The 25,675-nt window shown below is 42.8% G+C and overlaps 1 protein-coding gene across 1 annotated transcript in view; it reads right to left on the reverse strand.

Moving 5' to 3' along the window:
* Positions 1–2,071: 2,071 nt before the first annotated feature.
* The window catches only part of arhgap4b (Rho GTPase activating protein 4b), a 31,368-nt gene continuing 7,764 nt past the window's right edge, over positions 2,072–25,675 (reverse strand). The window contains exons 3-24 of the mRNA XM_041946166.1: positions 24,483–24,654; positions 24,211–24,373; positions 21,772–21,834; positions 21,483–21,656; positions 21,064–21,192; positions 20,464–20,685; positions 20,229–20,330; positions 19,849–20,034; positions 17,083–17,167; positions 16,355–16,382; positions 15,981–16,077; positions 14,161–14,221; positions 13,908–13,985; positions 12,827–12,955; positions 12,029–12,134; positions 11,644–11,871; positions 10,438–10,493; positions 10,058–10,229; positions 8,770–8,856; positions 8,356–8,463; positions 7,825–7,927; positions 2,072–5,340 (exon numbers count right to left, since the gene is read on the reverse strand). Coding sequence (XP_041802100.1) covers positions 5,134–5,340; positions 7,825–7,927; positions 8,356–8,463; positions 8,770–8,856; positions 10,058–10,229; positions 10,438–10,493; positions 11,644–11,871; positions 12,029–12,134; positions 12,827–12,955; positions 13,908–13,985; positions 14,161–14,221; positions 15,981–16,077; positions 16,355–16,382; positions 17,083–17,167; positions 19,849–20,034; positions 20,229–20,330; positions 20,464–20,685; positions 21,064–21,192; positions 21,483–21,656; positions 21,772–21,834; positions 24,211–24,373; positions 24,483–24,654 — 2,756 coding nt within the window. The 3' untranslated portion in view covers positions 2,072–5,133. The remainder of the gene's footprint in view (positions 5,341–7,824; positions 7,928–8,355; positions 8,464–8,769; positions 8,857–10,057; positions 10,230–10,437; positions 10,494–11,643; positions 11,872–12,028; positions 12,135–12,826; positions 12,956–13,907; positions 13,986–14,160; positions 14,222–15,980; positions 16,078–16,354; positions 16,383–17,082; positions 17,168–19,848; positions 20,035–20,228; positions 20,331–20,463; positions 20,686–21,063; positions 21,193–21,482; positions 21,657–21,771; positions 21,835–24,210; positions 24,374–24,482; positions 24,655–25,675) is intronic.

A 25,675-nucleotide genomic window follows, 5' to 3' on the forward strand; every position in this document is an offset into this window, starting at 1 on the left:
CCTCACTGAGGGAAGAGGAAGATGCCTGTTGTCACGGGTATGACGATAGATGAACACACAGACAAACACACATATGGGGATGCCTGCAATCGTCCTCTTCTGGTCTTGTATGGCATTAGCATGCACACACGTATGCTGTAAACCAGTTCACACACACACACACACACAAACACACACACTCTCCTGCAGCAGATTGCAGGCATGTAGAGTGTAACAGCGAGCTGAGCACTGGCACTACCACCTGTTCTTTAGCCCCCAAAAAGGAAGCCATACCAAAATCTGTAAATAGCAGCTGGTAATAATAAAGGGACATTTTTCAAATGAAACACAGACAGTAGAACCATTCTCTATTAGCCTTCTTTGCAAGATTGCTTCATTATTATCTTCAGATTTGATCAAAAGTCTTTCATTTGAGACTTTTAATCGAAAGTCTTTGATTAAAGACTTTTAAGCACCATGCACGTATCAGATATGATACAATTTGAAACAGGTGCTGCGAAGTGACAAACCACAGTAACTCATATCCTTGTTGAGGATACGAGATCCACGGCAGGGACAGCAGCAGCAGAAATGATGAATCATGTCTGACTTACCTTACTTTAAGTGCTGTCTTAATCCTGAGTCAGTGATCCCTTGCAGAGAGACGGGCCAGGGGAGCCCTGAAGAGAGTGCTAATCTAAAATGTCAATGAGATCAGTTCAGCCTCTTAATCACAATGTCCCTCAGAGCTGATCTGGCATGAGAACTCAAACAGACATACAGTGTTTGACACTGACTTAGAGCAGCAGAAGTGCTAATGTGGCACAGTGCTCCTACTCCTTGTGTGTGTGTGTGTGTGTGTGTGTGTGTGTGTGTGAGTAAGGGGTTATTTTAGGAGAAGTGGATGGGTCTAAAAGCTCGTGTTACAGCACTTGGGTGTCGTCGCAACACAGAAACTGAAACAATGAAACACACAAGCATGCAACAAACAACTTAATTCATTTCAAGACTGAGTGAATACTTGCATTGCACATAGTGAGAAGTCAGAATACAGCAGTGGCTGTTTACATGGGATGGCAGGAGGTTTTGGCGGGTGGCATGGGAGCGCAGTGGGTGGGAGTCCCCACTTGAATATACACACTGCAGAAAATAGCCAATAACTAAAAACGTATAATCTTACTGAGGGATGTGGTATTTTGCTGTACTGGATTTTATATGAATAGAAAGCAAATGCACCATGAGGTCCTGCTGGATTCGTAGCAGGCTCTGGGTCATCTCAGTCTTCATCTGTTTCTCCACAGTTTCTGTCCACGCCTCATCTTTCTGCTGCTGCTCTTCATCCCTCACATTTAGTTTTTCCCCATCTCCCTCTTCTTTTTCTCTCATGTCCTGATCTCCTGTGAAGTGATCATTTGGTTAAAATGTGTGTTCAGTATTGTTGGAGCAACATTTTGGCTTATGGCCATTTATAACAAAACTATGTCTACTCGTGACTGCTTCGACCGCATGTCATGCCTGTGGGCTGCAAACAGTTCAACCAGCGATGTTCCCCTCTGAGACTGTTTCCTTTGAAAAGCTTGTAGAAGCATGAAGTGAGAAAACGTTCCAGTATTTTGTAATAAGGCAAAGATTAGATAAAAAATCAGGCAAAATATCTTAATTTTCTTATTTTCAATGTTGTTATTCATATCGAGTCCCCTCAGATTTTCCAAGGTTCGATGCCCAGGTTGGGACTCGCTACCTAAACAGGACACAGTAAACAAGGGAATGCAACATAAAGTCAAAGAAACAAGTCCACCAGCTGTATCGTAGCAGGCAACTGAACTTGGAACTGATTATAATAATGAGCATGCTCTGATTATTGAATCCAGTTGCATATTAGATTCATTACTTATGTGGTTTTAGTTTAACTTTGAAGCTCCAACTCGACCTCAGATGCAGCAGCGCTTCAGGCGGACTTGCTGAGTGACTTTGACTGTGTAAGTTAGGCACAGCGCTGTGTAACTATCTATTACGTACAGTATTTCACTGCTGTGGACAGCTTAGGGACAGATAGCAGATGCAGTTTAATACAACAACAACCCCTCAATCATTCACCACTTGATCATCTTTATTGTATTCATATTTTTTTAATCACATATACAGTTGGACACAGTAAATTTAGTGACATCATCAAACAGTGATCCAGAACAACAGGGTGTTTTAATCATAGAAGCAGAGTCAATGAAAAAAGGGAATCTACTTCTATGTTTCCAGTACTGAAACACAACAGATGCCATATGTAAAAACATTTCAAATGCTTTTGGAGTCAAAGTAATTGTACACCGCACTGCAAAAATCCTGAAACACACCTTTGAGTGGGACCTGTGGATGGTGCTAGATATAGTCAGGGGGGCCAAAATGTGTCGATAAATGAGACAAGAAAATCAATTGTGGCTCCAAAACGTCGCCGTTGCATTCACAGTTTAAGCCAGAGGAAGTCACTGAATCCTCTCTGGGGGGCCGTTTTGGCTCTTGAGGCTAGGGCACAGTTTCCAGTTGAAGAGTAAGTCAACCAAAGCCCTGAGTGAGAAACTTTTACTTATTCCTTCGAAGCCAAACCTGAGTTAGCCTGTCTCTAACTCTGCAAAAGCCCTGAGTTTTGGCCTGTGTATTAGGCCATGTATCACATATGAAGGGGAATGTGTTTTCCATCTCTGTGTGTGTGTGTGTGTGCGTGCGTGCGTGTGTGTGTGTGTGTGTGTGTATGCTAACGCTGCATGCTGATAAAAAGTACTACTGTTTACAGTTTTCTCAGCTAACATCTGCGGACCCCCAAAATGTTCAACATTAAATAAATAAAAATAAATATTCACATGAATCATTTTGTAAATGAAACAATCATTTGTGAAATTAATTTAAAAAATTATTAAAAGTGTGTTACAAAATGTTTCCATCACTTATTTTCATAATAGGTGATGAAATAACAGTGTAACAGAATGACTTTCATTTTCTAATTCAATCTTTCATGACAGTGGTGTAGTCGCAGCCCTCTCACCTTTCACATACACTCTGCATTGATAGAGTTGGATACTGAACCAAAGATGGTGCCTATTCAATGCAATAAGAATGGCTTCCCTGGTGCATATTTGAAAAAAGTTTGTAGCGTCTGTGACAATCCCGAGACATGACACGAAGGCTAGGCTGCAGGGGATTTTTCATTGCAATACCAAGAGTGGCCACAGGGAAAAACTGGAGGGAAGGCTGAGTGGTGGCACCGTATGCAGCTCTTTTCATACATCCATAACTCCCTGCTACTCAAGCTAGCACAGTCAATAACTGCTACCACATGTAGCCTGTAGCTCCTGTTAGCTAGAGCAACCACAATGTCAAAGTAATTCTGAATCTACTGTCTAGCGGCTACTGTAAATGAACAGACAGGGACGCTAACGTCACATTATTTACTTGAGCTTGGCTAATTACTCAGCGTCAAAGTGAAGAGACAGATGTTAACGGCAGAAGCTAGGCTAGCTTTGGCTAATGTAAACTGGTTAATTCAGTTCTGCCTCATTTTGATTCTAAAGAGGTTTTTAGGAGAAAGACACACAACTCTGTGGGGAACAAAAAGACAGACAGACGTTCTCTGCTGAGCGAGCTAACACAGCTAACACAGGCTCTTCACTTTGCGGGTGAATAATAAGTAAAGCTCACCAATGTAATTACAACTCTGATTCTAAAAAAGTCGAGATGCTGCGTAAAACATAAACAACAATCCTTAAAGGATTCAGAGAGTCTGGAGAAACCTCTGTACATAAGGGGCAAGGCTGAAAACCAACACTGACTGCCTGTGACCTTTGACCCCTCAGCCTGCATTGCATTAAAACCAACATGACTGCATAAAAGATATCACTACCTGGGCTCAGGAACATTATGCTTATCTGAGGTGACACAAAGTAGAAACGTCCACATCTCAAATTGTTTTTGGAAATCATGGACGTTAGGTCTAAAGAGAAAAAGAACCATCCAGACTGTCACCAGTGCAAAGTTCAAAGGCCGGCATCTGTGATCGTATAGCGTCGTGGAATGTGTTGCGGACATCAAATATAGAGAATATATTTTCAAAAAACAATCAAATTTATCAGTTTGAACATTAAATAGCTTGTCTTTGTACTGTGTTTGATTGAATATAGGTTGAAAAGGATTTGCAAATTAGTACATTCTGTTTCTTGTTTTTTACATTTTATGCAGTTTCCCAACTTTTTCAGATAAGGGTTGTATTTGATCATTTATGTAGGCAGCATGAACAGCATGGTGAAGCTAAGGCTTTAGCTCCAGAGGTTTAGTTACTGTGTCAGTGTACTGTGTTAATTGCCATTTGTAACACAACTTTGACATTGTTGTTGCTCTAGCTAACAGGAGCTAACTGGCTAATCTAGTAGCAGTTGATGAGTTTGCTATGTTAAGATGTCATGCTGAAATGTGAGGGGCGGTGACTTCGTCGCTGTCATGAAAAGTGACATCATGAAATAAAACTTGACATGAAATAAAAGTGAAAAATGTCTTTATCAAATAAAGTGTGTGAAAAAAGGGCACAAAATATGTTCTCATGAAATAATAATAATGATCTGAGTTTTAACAATTTCTTCAATTGTTTCATAAAACCTTCCCAGATCGCATTATCTTTTTGAACATTATATGCAGAGTTCAAACCTATCAGGTCGTTTTCAAGTGAAATAAATGTGAATAGTAAAGGATGTGAAGGCACTCAGGCCCAGGATCAGTTTTCTGTTTTTAAAATAAAGCAAACATTAGAAGGGCGAGCCACTAGGGGGCAGCTTAAGTCTTTTGTTGTTCTATCATGGCAACCACTTTAAAAAGTCAGTCTGGTGATATCACTGGCGATGTCACATCCCTGATTCTCCAAAAACTGCAAATGCCTGGAGAACAAAAACAGTACAAAACATAAAGAGACCAAAAACAGCTGGAAAACAGACACACTGGACGTACAGTAACACGGCACCGAGACTAGTGGCACTATGAGATGGCAGAGATGCAAATATTATACATGTGTCAAAAAAATAAATCAAGATCTTCACCAAATGCATCATCGGCATCAGCATAACCATCGTTCTCAAATAATAAATCGGAAATTCCAGTCATCCTCTCCTCATCCTCTTAGTCCACCGGTCTGAAAAGGGCCCGTCCTCTGAGGCCGAATCCTACTTTTTTGGCAGCGGGGGCAGCTTGAGGAAGAGAGGAAGAGGAGGAGGAGGAGGAAGAGGGAGCAGGAGCAGCAGGGGTGGAGAGGGTGGACTGCTGCACAGGAGGCTGGCGAGACAGGAGCTCCTTGAACACAGAGTTCATCTGACGGCTGATCATCTCCTGAGAGAGAGAGGAGAGGAGAGCAGGGGAGAGAGGAAGAGACGTGGAAGCTCGTGAGAATGTGACCTCAGTGAGCCTCGTTCAGTAGAGTCTGACCCTCACGACACCACCGAACAAAGCACCACCTCCCACCTCTCCGCTGCACAAGATGCTGCAATGATGCTGCACTCAGGTTCACCCACAAGATGATTGTTAAGACTGATATGAGGTGACTGTGGCCACATTATTACTACTGTTACTATCAAATAGAGGTTTAATGTTATCTGCAGGGTGCATTTAAGAGCTATGCAGCTAAACATGTGCAACAAAAATCAGAAACGCAGACTGTCAAGCTGTTTCTTAATGTGCCTTTGCATGCAGGCAGAGACTGAGTTCTGGGTTATAGAGCAGACAATGGGATCCTGTTGTGTGGACACTGTAAAAACTTTGCACTGTGAAGATGTTACGATCCAGCAGATGGCGATGATGCAACACTTATTGATGCCAACCACCATAAAACAGCAGAAGAGGGAGACAGCAGTCATCATCGCTGTCGATGGTCATCAATAAAACATTTGTAGTCCACACATCTTATGCCAATACTTTTGACCCAGTGACAGAAGTAACCTGCTGTTAGAGATGTCCAGAAACGACAGACATTAAGCAGCTACTTCCTGTTACCAACAAAGACACATCAAACCAAGCCCAGAACAAAAGACTTTCCTCTGAAAAGTGGCTCCAAGATTTTCCGGAGCTTAAAGCTATCAAGTAAGCGAGCGAGTCGGGCACATCCACATCTATCAGACAAAACATGCTTCTTTTAGACAGGCTCAAAGAATTTTAGTCATCCATTATTTGGAAAAATGAAAAGAGAAGAGAACACACAAATGTGGTACAAGCTCCTGCAAACAAATGAGCCCGTCAAGTCCAGTTGCCAACTTGCTAACGGCGAAAGTTGAATGAAGAACAACACCAAGCTCTGTGTTTTTCTCAGAGTTTTTCACAAGGTTTAACACATCCTCCCGTGCTGAGGAATTTGCTTTATTGAGGCGGCTAGGTGTGAATGTTGGAGGTACATACTGACGAAAGGGGGGACGCGGGTAAGGCAGAGCACTGCATGAACTGTCAGACGGGGGTTAAGAACAAAGCTCTAGCTCTATAACTAAAAAAGGTATGTGGTTATATGCATTCCAGCATCACAATACAGCATTACTGTAGCTTACTCCGTTTTAAATGATCAAACTAAAAAAATATCTGAGGTATGATGACCATCATTTTGCCATTTTGGAGTGTAAAGACTTCCTCATCCTTATTTACAGTAAAACAGCAGAAGCAGTAAATAAAATGAAAGTTTTGAAGAGCCATTCTCACTCTTTATCATTTCAAATAATGATTTCTACTTAAGTGGCACATTTTTTGTTTATGACTGTTTTTGAATCTTGAGGAGATGAGGCCTGGAGGCCACTGCACACTATTCTGATGAGAACTAGTGAACTGTTTGACAGCTTCATTTAATACTGTTCATTGTACTTTAAAAGGTGGCAGCAGTTTTGTCCGAGCCAAGCCCAAAGGCCCTCAGGGGTTTGTCATGAACAGGAGAGGTGACCTGCTGTTACACCGAGTGTGAAGCGTAGTGTGCTCTGTCACTGCGTCCCACTAAGAGAACGTCTCAAAAATTTCTGCAGCCCAGCAATTCTATAGTCTTGGCAACGCTCAAACGCACCCTCCTGGCAGCACCATGCCTTTACCAAAAGTCTGTTAGATCACATTTAAACCCAATCTTGTATAAGTACTCAAATGCAAATGAATTTCTTTTGCATTTGTCTGTTTATTCAGCAACCCAAATCCAAATGGGACAGAAGGGAGATTTCTGCAGAGGCAAGGCCTATTTTTCAGTTGCAAAGTTAGCTAAGCTGCCGTCAGTGGAAAAAGTGACAGAATGCACAAATCGCTGTTAGAGGAAAATGAGCAGTTCACTAGAAGAAGTCTGATTAGATCGATTTCCTTTGAAACTGAGGTGATTGCATCATACGTGTCTTATCTTTAGCCGTTGACACCAAAACACATCAGCAGCATCAGCACATTCAACCAGAGCAAACCTGTAACTAGCTATTTAACAAGCAGGATAAATGCAAAGCAGGTTAACATGAGCTGCTGGTTGTGTGCAAATGAGGCATGCTACAACAGGACTTCAGTGTTAGCTTATCAGATACGGCTGTTAGTTTACAAGCTCTTTATATAAACACCAAATCTGAAGCCCATTCCAAGAAGCAGGTAGTAGTTTTTGCATAAGTCCTGGGTTGTATTCAGCAGCGTTATGTAGAAAATGGATCCAATCTGCTGTTTGGAATTGTGCCTGAAAGTGTTAGTAGCATCATCTGGCATCCAAAACATGACAGAATATGATTGAGTCAACTGAATTTCTAGCAGGCCTCCGGAATGAACAGTCTGACTGCCTCACAGGTGTGATGTGTCAGTCCTCTGTCCTGAGGATGAACCACTGACCTTGTCCACTGTTGTTCTCTCTGCCTGACCAAACGGAGGTCTGTCTGTGGGCCTGAAGCCGCCCTGTCTCACAGTGTCCAAAGTGTGTCTTCGCTCCTGAGACCTAACAGACAAAAGTTAACACAACACTGACATATTAACAACTTACATTTGATTCAGTTGATATGGTGAACGTGATGGTAAACCGTGCCTTTGTACACATGCAGCAGACACAAGCCTCACACACAACTGCCACAGATGAGAGCGGTGAGAGTGAACCGATAACTGTCTGTGGGCTCGTCATGTGACTCCTTTCACATGCACATAGTCATACAATCCATTGTTAATATAAAAACATGTTTTTTAAAGGAAGTTGATGGTAATGTGTGTTGTTTCTTTGTTATTTCCCTTCATGCTGAGTGTTTCTACATGAATAAGATTTATCATGCTGCAACCCTGTGTTTGACTGATGAGTCAAGCGCAGTGTTTTCATATGTTATACGGCACAGGTATACAGTATGCACCGGTGTCTGAGGAGTATATCAGTCTTACACTGGCAGGTGTCGTGTGGCGGGGGAGGTTGGCGGCTTTCGACTGGGGCTCCCCTCACTTCCTCTCTGTCTCCCAGGCAACGAAGCGCTGTCACTGTTCACCCGCATCCTGTCAAGACGAGCACAGAAACTTTATAACTCTGCTTTGTGTGCATTCATGTGCAATAATGTGGAAATGAGTATTTCTGTTTGTGAGTGTGTGTGTGTGTGTGTGTGTGTGTGTGTGTGTGTCTGTGTTGATTTTGCTGTCTACATCTATTGCTACGTGTGTTTGTTGGCACAAATGCATTCATATACTGCAGCGTGCATTCAAGTACATGTGCGTGTGTGTGTGTGCTTGCATGTGTGTGTGTGCGTGCGTGTGTGCGTGCGTGTGTTTGCGTGTGTGTGTGTGTGCGTGTGTGTGTGTGTGTACCGGGTTGTGTTCTCCGTCTGTGGATCTTCTGCTGTCAGGTTTCCAATGCTGCCTCCTCCTCCTTCCTCTCTTTTCCCTCGCTCTGACCTGAGGGAGGAGAAGAAGAGAGAGATATATATAAAGCTTATCTTTCACTTCAGAAAGTACAACCAGTACAAGTTTAAATATGAACTAAAGTTTGAGCGGCAAAATAACCGCAGGAGGCGGCAGGAGCTGGAGTAAAATTAAGTGTGACCAGATCTTTTTACATGAAATCTTTTGTGAAAAAGAAGAGACAGAAATATATGGTGGGTGGACAAAATAATGCAAACTCCTTAAAATACAACACAATGCATCAGCTCCAGAAACACTGCCTTTGTGATGTAAAGTTTTGTTTGAGTCTGTGTTCATTTAAATGCATGGCTTGTAGTGGTGTCAGATATTTCTGTTAACACTTGCCGTTTATACAACCTGTACTTTCTCTGTACAGCTACTGTAATCACTATGCACAGAAATAACTGTGGAATGGTATAAGGCAATATGAATTTGATATGCAGTCTAAACACCCCCACGCACAAGTACGGAATATTAAACTGATGTTCAAATACTTTTCTGAGAGTGTCTAAACCAGTGCTTCCAAAGCCTTTTCAAACTGTGGTGCCTGTTTAATGTCATTTTTCTTTTTCATGGCACACGACCACCACATGCACTGTTTTTTTGGTGGGCTGGCTCTGGGTCTGTGTGTGCTGAGGGCTGGGATGCAGCAGCTCGTTGGGAGTCTTGTCGTGACCGTGAGGACGTCGCCGCTCCCAGTCAAGAAATGGTCCCGTATATAAAACGACGCTTACACTTCAGTTTTACCTTTCGGCGGAGCCAGGCTAGCTCTTCTCCTGTTGTTATTCTAAGCAGAGATAACCTAATCATCTCCCGGCTCTCGCTTCATATTCAGCCAGTAGATGTGAGAATGATCTCCTCATCTCACTTGATGCAAGTAAGACAATAAGTAGCATGTAATTGAATAGACATATCAAAATTCTAAATTAATAAGTTTTGCAGTTCTTGGTTCTTGCAAACGAATCACGCCAGTCCTTGCAGCACTCCAGAAACAGTATTTGACTCAGCTGGAAGGCAAATTCAGCAAATTATAGGAGGCAAAACTGGAATGAAATTTTCTGTCTCAAACTGGGAAAGAGGCCTCCAGCATCCATTTTAAGACCCACTTGTGTCATCAAGGAAATCATCTTGGCACTGGTTCTGAATACGCTGGCAACGGTTGCCTGAATGGTTCGGGAGTAGATATGTCACTCACCCGTCCAGCACGCTGATGTACTTGTGTGGGATGAGACCCTTAACGCCTCCCACTTCACCTCTCCACCAATCAGAGGAGGCCTTGCTGTGAAGGATGAGAAGCTCTCCGAGCTTGAAGGACAGCTCTGCTGGAGATCGCGCCACGTAGTCGAACATAGCCACCGCCTCCCACTCTGTACACCAATGCAAACACACAGCACGCTCACAATCAACTCAGGCATGCCGATGAATCCTAATTTAAAACGCTTATTCAAAATGCAAATGTGACTTGGTTTGTGGTACATTCATGGGAAGAATAGCAAGTGATGCAGAGCTTATGTCTAATGGAAACTCTGGCGCGCACGTGTGTGTGTGTGTGTGTGTGTGCATGTACGGCCTCACCATCCTCACTGGGCAGATGCTCAGTCTCTCCATCTCCCTCCTCTGTGATTGGTTCACTGCGGACAAGCAGAAAAGGAAAAGTCAGTGGTCATTCTCAGTTTCACTTCTGTCTGACACTCAGCCCAGCTGTGACACCACCGGCTTTCTTTGTGCAATTCCTCACTTCGCTTTTGTGGTTTCACATAAGGCTTCATACAGCTGCCAGATTTCTCAAATGACCCTAAAACCTCACTGTTCTACAGAAAACAAGGGACAAAATCACTGATAATGCTCTTTCAAATGTCAAAAATTATGTTATATAAATGTTGAGGACGTTTTATTGAATTCCCCTTGAGCGGGTATTAGAGGTCTCCATGGACACTGTCGATAGGCTGGAGGCTTGTGTTCAACTTTAGTGAGCAATCAGCTTAATAGTATTAAACAGTTTTTACACAAAGCATTGCAAGCTGCACAGAAATGCCTTTGGCATGGCATGAAAATCTGTTTCAAGAGGATGAGCCATGAAAAAGGAGCAAAGGGGGAAGCTGCTCTACATACTTGGAACCATCAGAGTCCTAAACTCTAACATGACCAACACATCTCTGGGGCAATGTGAGGCTGTTGCCCAGTCATTCATTTACTACAAGTCATCCAAGGACAGCAATAAGGGGAGATTTTCAAAGCAAAGATGACATCATGCTCAAACACAGATAATGGAAGCCGGATGGATCACATATTCACAGCAGATTAATTCAACCATTGAACCAGATTTGAACAAATGCACTGAGATCATGTACACACGAGCCCTGAAACTGACAAAATATAAATGTTAGAGCTTACCAGGCGAGTCAGACATACAACTAAATACATCATATATAGCTAAATAATCACAGTGTGCATTACAGAGTGTATACAGAAACAAAAAGCGTTATGCTTTTCCTTGAGTATTAGTTCATAAAAATAAATGCAAGCAAAAAAAACAGCATTTGCTGGCTAACATTGTTAGCTGTAGCTTGTGAGCTAAAATGCTTAATAGCTAATAGTGTAATTAATTTTATGTAATTGATTAGTAATAAGGAAAAATAAAGTTTTTTCATCTCCATTTATTTATTTAAATTAAAGTGTTCCGGAGGCCCATATATTCAACCTTATATTTTCAACAATCACATGTCGATGCTAACAGCATTTCATCACAACTGGTTTATATCAATGACACCCCTCCCTCACCAGTACTCCTGCTCCAGAGTCATGTGCTTCTCATAAACTGGGCCCGGCAGTTCTGATTGGCTGGGGAAGATGATGTCATGTTGGAGGATCATGGTTTTGACAAGGTCATTGACCTGCGGCTGCCTAGCAACAGCGTCATCAGAATCCATTCCCCTAAGCAGGCTCGGACCGAAGCAAACGGCCAAGTTGTAGGGCTGCATCATGTTCTCGTCACTGTACTGGGACACACTGAGAACACACACACACACACACACACACACACACACACACACACACACACACACAATGAATTGTTATTTTGGACTCCGGCGTTGAGTTATATACCATAGTAAATATTTATAATAATAATATTTCATAAGTCACACTGTGTTAAGCTGTAGCTTACTGATTGAGGAAAGCGAAAAGGTAACGCAGCACGATGAGGAGCGGCCGTGGGAAGGTGGAGACAATCGCTTTAATCTGGGCAGCTTTCTCCGTCACCCCCTCGATCTCTGATCATGACAAAGACAAGGAGAAGTTGAGCGAAAGCAAAGATGATGAGAAGTTTGATTTGATGCAGCTACAGTTTCTCCATGCTGCCAGCAGAAACGGGGTCAGATGCACAGATCACCTTCTATTCTGACTTAGAGAAATGTTGTGACGAAGTACTTAAACTACTGAGGTGAGGTGGCTGGGTGGATTTATCGGGCCACTGACGGGAAATCCAAGTATTTATGGTGTGTAAACAACCTGAAGGCAGGTTCACAACCTGGATTAGCTGTGCAAATTGTGACTCAGAAACTGTGGAAAACAGAATACGCCTAGAGAAATAACAGGGAGACAGTGAGAGAGATAACAACAGAGAGCAAACAAGACAGTGAGACGCACCAGTAGAGAGAGGAGAAGTTGCACCACCTTGCATCAACACTATGCATATTTGTTACAACTTACTTTATGTGTGGAGCATCAGTAAAGTGGTAGCTGCTGTGTAAGGTTGCTACTAAAGCTGCAAAAAGATCAATCAAAACTAGCAGGTTTACTCATATGCAAAAATGTTTACCCATACTGTGTGAGGCCGCTGAACTGAGGTAGAATAAACCATGTGATACAATCAACAACTAAGTAAGTGAAAGAGGATGTGAGTGCTCTGAAAACAGAAACGCACAGGCACAGAGGTATATAAAGTAATATAAAGGCGTCTTACGGACACAGTCCAGGAGCTGAGAGTAGCTGTCATAAGGGAAGAGAGGAGGCTCAAGGCCCCTGAAGTACAGCTTCAACACACCAGCCACAGAATCCAGGTCACACTCACTGTCTGACAGAGGATCGTCTCCTTCAGGGAGGAAAACAGACGTGAGATGAATGTGGCAACAAGGGCCGATGTGCACTTTTCCATGCAGAAACAAAACATGTAGTTATACACAGCGGGGCTCCAGGAAAAAGGGCAAGACATTGCAGTTAGAGGTAAAGCTGTGTTCCTCAGAATGTCTAATTATTGTAAGTGATGTATTAGTCAGGAATTAGATCATTGTGATTAGCATTTGAGCCTTCACTGGCCTCTCAGCCCTACTAATGTTCACTGCCACCTATGACCAAGCTAAAGGTGCTACTGCTGCAAGAGCGGGCCAGAGCATGGCACATCCACCACCTGTGTGCTCAATATGCTGTGAGGGATTAATTCTTTGCAGACTCTTTGATGATCTTTTTACAATAGTTGATAAGGTTACCCTTTGTAAGACTCTTTTTATGACTCTTTGTGAGGTGAAGGTCACTAAACGCCAACTAACAGATAACATCTATACCAACACTCGGGCCATGGTTGACTGAGGAAGCCTTCCAGGAACTGGTCAATCTTGTCTTTTGCATTCTATGAGTCTAGCAACTTGCCTTCCTTTGATCTATCACTATATAAGGTGAATGATCTGAAAGTCTGGCAGAGAACGCTGTGGACTAGTCTTCTCTCCATGCTGCATGTGAAGTAAAGAGATCTGATTCATCACACCGTGTCTGTAATTCTTCAGAGAATTAGCACTCTCTTAAATCTACAACAAGAATTTCTTCAACAATGCTTTCAGGATTGAGACTTATAGAGCCTGAACAATAGAATTAGGAGTGTTCAGCTGAGATTTCTCTTACATTTCTGAAATTTGGAAGTTAATCACTCGATAGACATCAATTCAGTGAAGAGTTTAGAGAGGCTGGAAAATGTGAGGTGTGAAACAGCTATTAGAATAATGTGCTTTTCTCCACAGGAAAATGTCCTGCAATATCAGAAGCTCATTTACCTCTCTCAAATGCATCTCTGATGAGATTAACCTCCCTTTGTGATCCAGGAACTCTGAATATCCCTTCATGGTGGAGGCCTGACAGACACACACACACACACACACAATGACATTATATTGCATGTTGATTGATCTCTGATATTCCATTAACAGGAGAGCACGCACATCCACAAACAAGTACTTCCACCTACTCATTCTCACTGGCCAGCGCTCTCTCAGCACGGCTCATTGCTTTATCATAAAACTGACTCACCGTGAAGGTTTATGAAACGGATGCAGCTCTCAACCACCACAGGAATCTGCTGCCCAGAGCTCTGGAGAGGACAGACGAGCAGCGATGGAGAGATGAGAGGAGAGTGTTAGAGTCAGGAGGAGAGAGCAGATGCAAAGGTAGAGGTCGGCGTGGAAATAGCGGCCGTAACGGGAGGAAAAACGTGTGAAAGAAGATGCAATACAAGGAAAACAGTGATTAAACAGAGGAGAGGGGCTACGGAGCTGAGCTAAGGAAAAACACTGAGTGAGGGATAAAATCACCAAGTGCTTTCTGATGTGTTTTGTGATGTGAGGTGCAGGTACAATGCATGATGTCACTGTCAGGGCCAGAACCAGAAGCTCTGAAATACTGAGGTCATGAGTCAAAGCCCCCTCAAAACCCTCTCAGACCGCAAAATGAGTTTCTAAGATAATTAAATTATTATGTTTTGATTTTTTTTTTACCTTTTATTTTTTTTGAATTAACATGCTCAATTTTACTTTACTGCAAGTTTGGTTGAAAATGAAGAATTGTTTCAAGGAAATTCTTCTGGAAATTGCCAACTGCTCATAAATTCACCTGACTCAGCTCCTTAAAATAAGACTAAATTGGCAATTAGTGCCAAATTTCATCGTTCTTTCCAGGACACTTTCATGCAGAATTGTGTTTTATTTCTTTCATGATTTTGTTGGCCATTTATGTTTCAGATTTTGGGTCTAAAAGTACTGGAATCAGCCTACGAAACATCCAACATGACAAGTGGAGTAAAAGAATAGTTTGACATTTTTTAAAGATTAGAAGTTAGGTAAGAGGATCGATACCAGTCTTGCATCTGTCCATTACGCGTGAAGCTATACTAGCAGCCCTGTTAGCTTATACAGCTAGTCCTCTGTTTATTTCATACAAAACTGGAACTATATAAATGGGAATGTGTAGTTTTACTAACAGTTACAGGCTGGATTAAAATTTGTTACCTTTGGAGAGAGGCAGGCTAGCTGTTTCTCTCACTTCAACTTTTTATGCTAAGCTAAGCTAATTGGCTGCTTCTTATTTATTGTAGAGGCATGAGAGTGGCATCAGTCTTCTCATCTTACTCGTGGCAAGAAAGTCAAGAAGCGTATTTCCCGAAATTATGAATTATTCCACAGTTTTTTGCTGTTGGTTGGTTGCTAAACTCAAAATTCCCTAACAAAAACCCAGAGACGTGAGCTGCGGGTCCTCAGTGGCAGCTACGGCCCTGCTCACTGTGGGAAACACCAGCCTGCCTGTTACAGATGGGGTTTGGTACCTGTGTCCGAGACATTCTCCTTCTTCTTCTGCACCAAGCCAAGCACAGCAGAGAAGAGACAGAGAAAAAGCACAGATTACAAAAGGAGGCAGAGTAAGAAATAAAGGGAATAAAGATTTAGAGGCAGTGGGAAGAGGCGCACATAGGCACACATACACTCAATAGAGGAGTCGAGAGAGGAGGCAGCAAAGAGGCCAGTGCATTTTAATCCTTTTCACAAGAGAGGAAGAGATAAAAGGGGGGAATGGATTGAAAGGAGAGAAAGCCAGCAATAAGCTACAAGCATGACCATACACATGAATGCAGCAGTACACTGGGGGGGGATGGACTGTCAGAGTGTGCATGTGCTGCAAGAATCCCCCACCAGTTCTTCGGCATCAGTGTGACAGGCTTTTCTAAATCATTTCCTTTGGAGGGTTGAACAGCAGTGCAGCAAGCAAATAAAAACGAGGTAAAAGCAAGGGTGTATTTCAAAGGGACTTCTCTTATTTGTGTGTGTGTGTGAGAGAGAGAGAGAGAGAGAGTGTGTTACCTGTATGTAGGAGATTATGTCTGTGGTGAAGAGTGTGTGGCAGAATTGGGAAACAGGTCTGGACTTCCGAACACGCACTGAGCGAGCACATTGCATTCTGGGAAATATAATAAATAAAATGCTTAATGCCATTTGACATGTGGGTATTAATACTCAAGCTCTAATGAGGTTTGCTTATTGCTATCATCAGTTTTTTTTTAGCATTTCCCCCTTTAAAAATCTGCTTTTTATACATAGCAGGAAATGGTCAAAAATTGCATTTGGGTTCAAATTGATTGAATCTCTTTCCTCTCCTCGTCCTCTCTGCTCTCTCCATGTCTCTATGCCTCTCTCAGTCGAACTCTCTTTTTTTGCTGTGTAAATACACTGTTTACCTGGAAGGGTCGCTGTCGACAGCCTCAGCTAGAAGAAAGAGACAGAAAACAAGTGAAAGAGGAAGGTTTGGTTTAGGGTTGTGGTGCAAACAATGTGCAGCATTATTAAAAGCTGATTTTACACATTAAAGTCTGTTTACAGATCTTTGGGAGTGCTGCTGCATGTGTGAAAAAGTCGTATAAAGCCTTTTGTGGCTCCAGTGGGAGCTGTGTGAAGTCCTCATCAAAGTCCTCAAGTGATGTCACTTGAGTCGCCTGGGGCTGAAGACTACAAGTTTGAAAATGACAAATATATGTGGAGGTGTGGAGTTACAGAGGAGTGAGCTCACCAGACCTCTGCAGCCCACTCCTCATCTCTGCTTGACACAGGCTACACAAGCTGCTAGCATCATAACATGCCTGGATGTCAGATTATTGGTGGTCGAGCACCAGGAGTTAACAAGGAAGAGCAACGTGTGGATTTAGTAGATGATGTCCCTGGTTCTGCTCTATTGATTTTGATGTATTTCGTCCATTGTCCATTGTGTTACAGTGTTAAAGCAATGCAATGCTTCATCAGTGGGGCACTCTTTTAACCTTTCAAAAGTTTAACATGAGATTTCGCAGTCAGAGTCAGCAGTGGCATCATTTGTACCGATTCTTCACAGATTCAAGATTAGCATTAGCAACATTAGCAACATCGGCAGATATTGCCCTTCCTGTCATCTCACATTGTAGTGTGAGAGTACCTTTCTGTATGGCATCTTGTAGAAGGTCATGTTTGGCTTGAAGTTTGGAGGTCAGAGAACTGCTGGTGAGGAACTCCTTCACTTTCTGAGACGAGAAATAAAACAAAATGATCAAGTATTACAGTCTTTTCTTCAATGGCTGAAGCACAGTTTCCTATTCTCAAAACATGCAATCATCACACCAGTTTCCACAGTGCTGCAAACCATTTCTATTGTTCTTCAAAAGGCCATTACTCACTCCCATCATCTAGCTCATGTGTCAGGAGTGAATAAATTAATCAATGAGTCTATCGCTACCAACGAAATGCTAAGACAGTCTGTTAGTTCACAGTGGTGTGCCGGTATGACAACAGGCGCTGAAACTGGGTTTGTGTATTTCATTCCGGAGTGAGACATAGATAAAATCATTTGATAATAAAGTCAAATATCTTATAGGGCCAACTGAAAAGCATCTATGTCAAATGTTATACTGTAGAAACCAGTTTCCAGAGTACATTTAAATGTTTCTCATGGTCAGTGTTCACCTTTCTGGTATGTCCTCCATTCACAGGAAGCTTTCATATACTTTATATTAAACAGTAAAGTGGAATGTGAACACAAAAAACATTTAAGCTGTTATGCAACAGAAAAGCAGTGAAAAATCCACTTTAGAAAGCTCACAGCAAGGTCAAAACATAATTGCGCAAATACATTTGAGCATAATAAGAAATATATGTGAGCATTACTAACTATGGATTTGAGAAGTTGTGGAAGCTGTGTGCCGAGGCAAGTGAGAAACCACAAGAAGCCAATCCTTGTCAGGGTGGAAATGCTATTCACTCTATCAAAGGACATTAGAGTGATCTCCAACACAGGGATCAGTCATGATATATTAGATTTTTATATATGAAGACTGCTCCAAAAAATAAATCATGTCAGCAGCCACAGCGACTGGCCAGCTTTAAGTTTTGTTTAAAGGACATTAACAGCATGATGCTAAAACAAAATAAAATAAAATAACTGAAATTAGCCTAGTTTTACCTACTGTATCACTGAAGTGATGAACACATTAATGCATCAATAATTATAATCCAATGACATAATATATATTATTCTGAAATTTGCTCTTCTGCATAATGAGTACTTTTACTTTTACTTTGAGCATATTTACTTTTTTGCCAAGTGCTGACTCAGCAGGAATATTCACTTATGCAATTGAGAGAGACATAGCTAACCGTGCTAACGTCAGACTACGCTAAAAGGAAGGGAGAAAGGCTGGCAGTGTTTAAACCATCTACAAAGAAACCAAGGAACCAACTCTGAGAGACCTCTGGGTTCTATTGAAGAAACCAACAGTTGGTCATTTGCCTCTCTCTCCTCCCTGCTGCAACCTCCATCCACTGCATTTCCTGCCCAATACCCTACCTCGCCACCCACAACAACCTCCAGCACACAGCCCTCCTACCCCAGTCTGTCCCTCACAACAAACCAGATGAGGAAAGAACTCAGGAGGATCAAAGTGAGAAGGGCTTCTCGAGTCTTGTGCAGACCGGTTGTGTGGGATAGGTGAGCACCCGTTCAACCTGAGCCTGAAGCAGGAGAGTGTGCCAAAGCTGTGGAAAACATCCTGTGTGGTACCAGCACCAAAGACTCCGCACCCCAAGGACCTCAACAGCTACACGCTGATGGTACTGACACCACACCTGACGAAGACCTGGAGAGGCTGGGGCTTGTCTACCTCTGCCTCCTGGGGAGCCTATCAATGGGCCCTCTACAGATCACCTGTAAACCTGGCTTTGGGATGGATAACACAAACATCAACCCCCTGCATCGATCCCTCTCTCCCCTGGTAAAGGCTGGGAGCACTTTGATGCCTCCAGTTCTTTCAAAACCGTATAGCCTACGCTTCTGAGGGACAAGTTGAAGTGCATAGGTGTGGACGACTTCAGAGCATGGACTACGGACAACTAGACCGACCGACCACAGCATGTGAGGATACAGGACTGTGAGTCCCATATGGTTGTCTGCTGGCGGGGAACAGTTCTGACTCCCTCCTTCCTCACCCTCTACCCTGCAGACCCCATGCACAAATCAGCTAACTGCCACGTGCAATGACTCTGCAATCGTTGACCTGATCACAGATGTAGAGGAGAGCATCAGCCATCTTCGAGCAGCTGTTGATAGAAGGAGACTTAACAGACTGGTTGAGAAGGCCAGCTCTGTCCCGGGGTGACACCTCGACGCGGTGGAGGCGGTGGGAGAAAGGAGAATGATGGCTAAGCTGTTATCCCTGATGGTGCGCACGTCTCAACCCGTACAGGACACTCTGACAGCTCCTTCAGTGACAGGCTGCTTCACCCTGAGTGATTCCTTCCTTCCTGCTGCTGTCAGACTTTAGACACTCGACACTGCTTCCAGTAGACTGCACACACCCGATTGATCCAAGTGCAATATCATGTATACAAAACGTGGCAACATCAATATTTACCACGTGCAATAATGTGACTTCAACCATTGTCTGTTTTACTGATTATGTTGTTTACTTATTTATCATATCTTACTGTTGCACCATCCCCTTTGCTGTTGTCACGCTGCAGAATTCCCTGCTGTGGGATTAATAAAAGATTACCTTATCTTTTACGGAAAATTTTGAGTACATGACTGGGTTATTTATACCCTGTGGTACTGCTGCTTTCTTTAAAGTAAAAGATCTGAGCACTGCTTCCACCACCGCTGAAGATGCTGTAAGAACAATGCATCCACCTCCAGACAAGAGCAACAACTCACTGTGAAATAGTAGGTCTCTGTCTCCTGCTGATTGGCTCGACGCTTGGCGAGGGTAAGTTTTGGTGCGGTGTTTCCCCCAGGGGGCTCGTGTGATAGGCTGCTGGGCACGTCGGGGGAGGGGTTACAGTCGCTTTCACACATGCTGTCCAGCAGGGCTGTGAGTGTGGCTTTTAGCGTTTTACTGACCTGAGAAAAGGGAAAGAAATGTTTATTTGTTACTTCGGTCGATTCGTTTCTTATTTTGTCAAAGCAATTTTAATACATGGTTTATATTGTAAAGTTGGCCGTTGTCGCTCATTCACTCAGTGAGTGACGGACAGGCAGGGACAGACAGACAAACAGATAATTATGGAAACAGGCAATGAGAATAATAATCTGACCTCCTCTGTTTCTAAGGTAACGGCAGCAAGTCGAGACTGAAGCTGCTGGAACCTGGTCTCCAGCTCGTACCTCACCTGGCTCTCTGCACTCACCTCACACACCTAAAACACACAAAGAAAATATAATAATACAAGGGAACATCAAGCTCAAACCAATGTGGTGCTGTTTGTTGCATAGGCTTCATCTGAATTCCATGGAAATTATACACCTGCACCAGAGGTACAGTGAATTCACCTGGTCCCCTTCATGAGGATGGTAGTTGAATCTGAATGGAAGGCAGAAGGCAGCGTCGTGTTGCTGTAGCAACGCATCTCTGTCTCCACCCTGGTCCAGGGAGGTCACAGCAGCCTCCAGCTGCTTAAGCCCCGTCTCCTCTGTCTTTTGGATGCGCCACCTACTGGCCAGGTAGCACCTCATCACCCTCTCCACAGACAGATGGAAACCCAGGTCACAGCACTACGAGGAGGGAGGGAACGGAAGAGACGGATGGAAGGAGGGAGTGAGTGAGTATGGGAGGGAGGATGGACAGAAAGACAGGAAATGATGAGGTGGAAAGGCAGTGAAAGGAAAGCAGGAGAAGAAAGGGTGGAAAGAAGAACACATTATGTGGCGATTGAGGTGTCAGAAAGTGTGAGAGAGGAGGCTTTCTGTTTTTGGACAGACAGTTCTCCAGAAACTCCAAACTACTTCATTCTTTCTCCCCATATTATCTCAGCATTTCATGTTTCTCTGAAAATAACAGGAAATAGTGGCACAAAGAGGGTAACCGACAACCACTGAATGTCTCAGTCCCACAAACACACACTTAAACAACACAAATTGTGTGTTTCGTACATCGATGAGAGTGCTGACGTCCTGCAGGTAGTACTTGTTCATGGCTGCGTTGGCTGCAGCTAGGTTCAGCAGGTAGTCATTACGAGCCTTGGTACACTTCAGCTGGGTCTCCTGCACTCTGCCATGCCTCTGTGCACGCACACACACACACACACACAAGTATCATACGTTAGAAGATATTATACGTACCTAAAATCACATGTGTTGATAAAAAGACAATACATTATGATATCATGTGCCCATGCCTACATCATAGCCCATCACACTCATACACAAGGCATGCAGGAGATGTGCATTTACAGAACTGTCAAATTCATGCACCTGAACACACTCCGACAAACAACAGGAAAACCACTCTGAGACTTCCTGTTCTCTCTTTCTCTCTCTCTCTCACACACACACGTCTGACACACACTCACTTTCTCCATTAATCGCTCCATCTTCTTGACGGAACTCCGCCTCTGCCCCCCCGATTGGCCGAGGCCGAGCTCAGCTGACTTGCCGGTGTGCCTCTCCTCCAACCGCTCGGCTTCCTTCAGCTTCCCCTCAGCTATCAGACAGTCTGTGTGGTACTGGTTATATGTCTTCAGAGCCTTAATTTGCACACGTGTCACATAACGGATACTCCACGTCAGCATTTCCAGTGTCAGTGAATCATTACATTATTTTGCATTATTACATGCAAGGACACCAACATGAAATGCTCACCGTCTGCAGCTCAGTGGTGACCTTTAGCAACTCATCCTGCATCTGGATGCCAACCTCTTTGCTCTGAAATTTACAAAAGTAGATTGTTTGATAAAAACATTTGACTGTGTAAAAACTATCTGAAAGAAAATGTGGTGACATACATTTCTTTGCTTTCTTGCAGAGAGTTAGATGAGGAGATACTTGTAGAAGCTAGCTTGTAGTTGGAGCTTGAACCACTGGGTGATTAGCTTAAGCAAAAATACTGGAAATGGGCAGAAAGAGCTAGCCTAGCTCTAGCTCTGTAGTTCAGAAATACATCTCAAGCACCTCTTAAGTCCACAAACTGACTTTTTTATATCTCATTTAATCAGTACGGAAATTCAAATGTAAAAAAGTTGGTCAATGTTAGACTTTTGTGCTAATTGCCTGACATCAGGGTGACAAGACCCCAGAACGCACCTCCCTGTTATCATTTTTATAATGCAGTTGAATTTTTACAGGCTGAACAATGACATGCTAGTTAGTTAGCTTTAGAGGTGCTGGTAGGTGGATTTTTACACCTTTGGACAGAGCCAGGCTACTGAGTGACATGCTTCCAGGTTTTAGCCAATGCTAAGCTAGGCTAACTGCCTGCTGGCTATACCTTCACATTTAGCATACAACAGTGAGAGTGGTATCAATCTTCTCGTTTAACTCCAGGCAAGAAAGCGAATAGTCCCAGAAGGTCAAGCTGCTTGAATAAAGAATGGACTTACTGAAAACTGGTAAAAGTAAATTGATACACAAATGTCGCTACAGAAAAATGTGCTGTTAAGCTACTTTTCAAGAACTATATTTCTCAATAAAAATAATGCTTAATGTTTATTCTAATGTAGCCATTAGCCCTCTTATTGTTATTTAGTAGATCTGCACAGAGCTGCTTTGATGCTAGCAATAACAGATTCACTATAATGTTGGCGGTGAATTTAAAGCTAAAAGGTTTTGGGTCTGCTTGGCGTCAGGCCTAACGACACCTCTCAGCTGCTCTGAAACGACTCAAGTGGAATAATTAGAATTCTGCTCACTTTTAAACTTTGAGAGGGTACAGAGTGTGTCTGACAACCAGTAAGATGAGCCTGTGTACTTTAGAGAATGAATGAGACTGCAGATGCGACTGCGGTACCAAGATAACAGGACAAATAGGCCTACATGAAGGGGCATTTATAAGGAGACTTCCATTGTGCTCAGTATGTGTCAACAATAGATTATTTGGTGAGTCTGTTCACTTTTCAATGCTGGTAAATAACAACTGGACTCATTTCAGTGTTGTGTTGTATTACAAAATGAATCTGGCTGCACTGACAAAAGTCTGGAGCTTATTGTTCTTACAGGAGATGGAGCTGACAGAGCCGAGTGATGCCAGTTGTGTATTTGTGTAACTTGATATTACTGTGGTGATCAGCTTGCTGTGTCTCAACGCTGCAGATACTGACAGTCTGCAGAACATTCCTGAAATCAATATGTGATTTAAAAACACAAGATTTAAATCTGATATGCAAAAAAATTACAGCCTTATTTGAATGGTTTTGGCTGTCTCTGCTGGTTATCATAATTTTTTATTCTGATGTATTATCTCGAGCACAAAAACTCAAAGATCAGGTCAGAATAGGTCAAAGTTTAACGTTGAGGGTTAGGGTTAGGCTGCAAATGTTCTTGGCATTTTCTACAAAAAGTAGTAGACTTTAGTGTATTAGAAATCTAATTTAAGTGTAGAGAAGTCATTATAAGTACCCTTTTACTTTTTGTGCTTAATTTTAGGTATGTTTGACACAAACCTTTAAAGAGTGTACTTCAAGATAGATGCCATTAACTTCTACTTAAATGTATTAAAAATGAACATACTAATTCTGCAACACTTAAAGTGATATTTCAAAGTACTTATAAAAGTATACTAATCTTCAAGTTCTTTGTAATACACTATTAACATGCTTAATTAAAGTGGACTTTTTTTACTTCATTTACTTCAAGTATATTTCCAACACATTGATATAATACAATTGTACTGCAAGTGTGTTTTGAATGCTCATGAATCCTTATTTTCACTTGTGCCAATTTAGCAGCTTCAGAGTACACTCAAGTATTACTCAAGGACTACTTGAGTACACTTGAGTATGCTTGAAGGCAATAAGAATAGCACAAAGTGTACTTAGTACATTCTTTAAAAAGTAGAATTTAATTATAACTTTTTTCAACGGGGCATTCACCTTCACTCTCAGGGTCAGATAATATGCTGTTTAAACTGCATCTCCATATCTCAGCAGTAACCTGTGCCATTTGCTCTGAGGAATGATAGGAGGATGACCTCAAAATAAGACTCTTGTTGAATTTGAGTGGATTATTTGCACACTGGGGCAAGAGGCCTGTACCTGTCTCTGGCATTTCTGCATGCACGTGACCTAACGCCAAACATCCACTCACCCTTTTGTGCAGACGGTGTGTATCCTCCGTACTGTGCGTCAACCGCTGTGTGAGTGTGTTGCAGCAGGTGTCACCCAGCGCTGCATGTTCCCGGCTCTCCAGACGCGTCTGAGTCAGCAAAACAGACCAGACCTGACACACAGACTGACCCCACTGCTCCTTCCTGGAGAAAAACAGACATCCTTACTGAGATATGGCCTGAAGAAACACTCTAGAATCACAGGAGAAATAGAAAAGAGGCACGTGCACTCCCACGCTGTATTCACACTTACTTCTTAGTCTTGTGGGTGAATCTCTCGGTGAGTTTGTCGAGGGCTCGAGCATATTCAGCCTCGATGTCGCCTCTGCGTCGGAGAAACTCAGAGAGGTCTGAGAGCTGCTGCTGTTTCACCTCCACCTGAGAGTCTAAAATCTTGATCTGGTCGGTCAGTTGGGCCCGCAGGTCTGACACGCACACAGACAGGCAGAGATGGACAGACACCGAGCGAGAGAGACAGATAGAAGACAGTAATTTAAGTCAATGCATGCTTCTCACCCTGGACACATACTGACATATGCAAACACAAGGAGGACACATACACATATACACTACATGGAGTAGTGGAGGAGGTTTCTAAGATTCCATTTCAAGATTACTGGTGAAGTTTTATTTACTGTATGTGCATGTCATGTCTTCATGTCTCGTGTTAATAAATGGCTAAAAACAGATCCATGCATATCACACTTGCTCGTGCGTGCAAATGCATGAATTCACAGGCATAACATGTAAAGTACGGACACGTATAGCATGTGTATAAAGCATGGACACACATGAAACTAATCATGCGAAATGATCCAATCAGAGCACACGATCACACTGTTCACCTGAATCTGTCTCTCAACACAGTTCCTCCAAGTAACAAGAATTAATAAAATGCTGTCCACTTGGAGGTGTGATCACCGCTGTATTTATTTGACAGCAACATATAGGTTAGGACAGACAGCTCACTTCTAATAACCCAACATAACCTTGTATTACACACACAAGCTTGTATGCAAACACAGCTAAGCAGTAGTGACACGGCCCGGCGCTGCACTTTGGTTTGAAAAGGCTAATACAAACATCATCAAATAACGCCGCCTTCACATTGCCCTCTCCTCTCTGTCCCCCTTTTCTTTTTTTTTTACCTGCTCTTGGCTCACTCTTCCTCCCCCCTCCTCACCTCCCACCCCGGTCCATCCACTCCCTCTTCCCCTCTTACTCTTTTTCTCTGTCTCTGTGTGAGTACACAGCCCGGGGCTGACTGAATGTGAGGAGACAGCATCACTAATACTGGCTATAAATACACCCTTGTAGTACAGTACAGAGAGCCGCCCAACCATGGCCTGCACCCTCAAAAACACAGTATGTAACACACACACACACACACACACACTGCTGTTGTCATGTAAAAATCTCGCAACACCAATATTGGTTATGTTCATG

Source organism: Chelmon rostratus, chromosome 10 (assembly GCF_017976325.1).
Source record: "Chelmon rostratus isolate fCheRos1 chromosome 10, fCheRos1.pri, whole genome shotgun sequence".
NCBI classification, from domain to species: domain Eukaryota; kingdom Metazoa; phylum Chordata; class Actinopteri; order Chaetodontiformes; family Chaetodontidae; genus Chelmon; species Chelmon rostratus.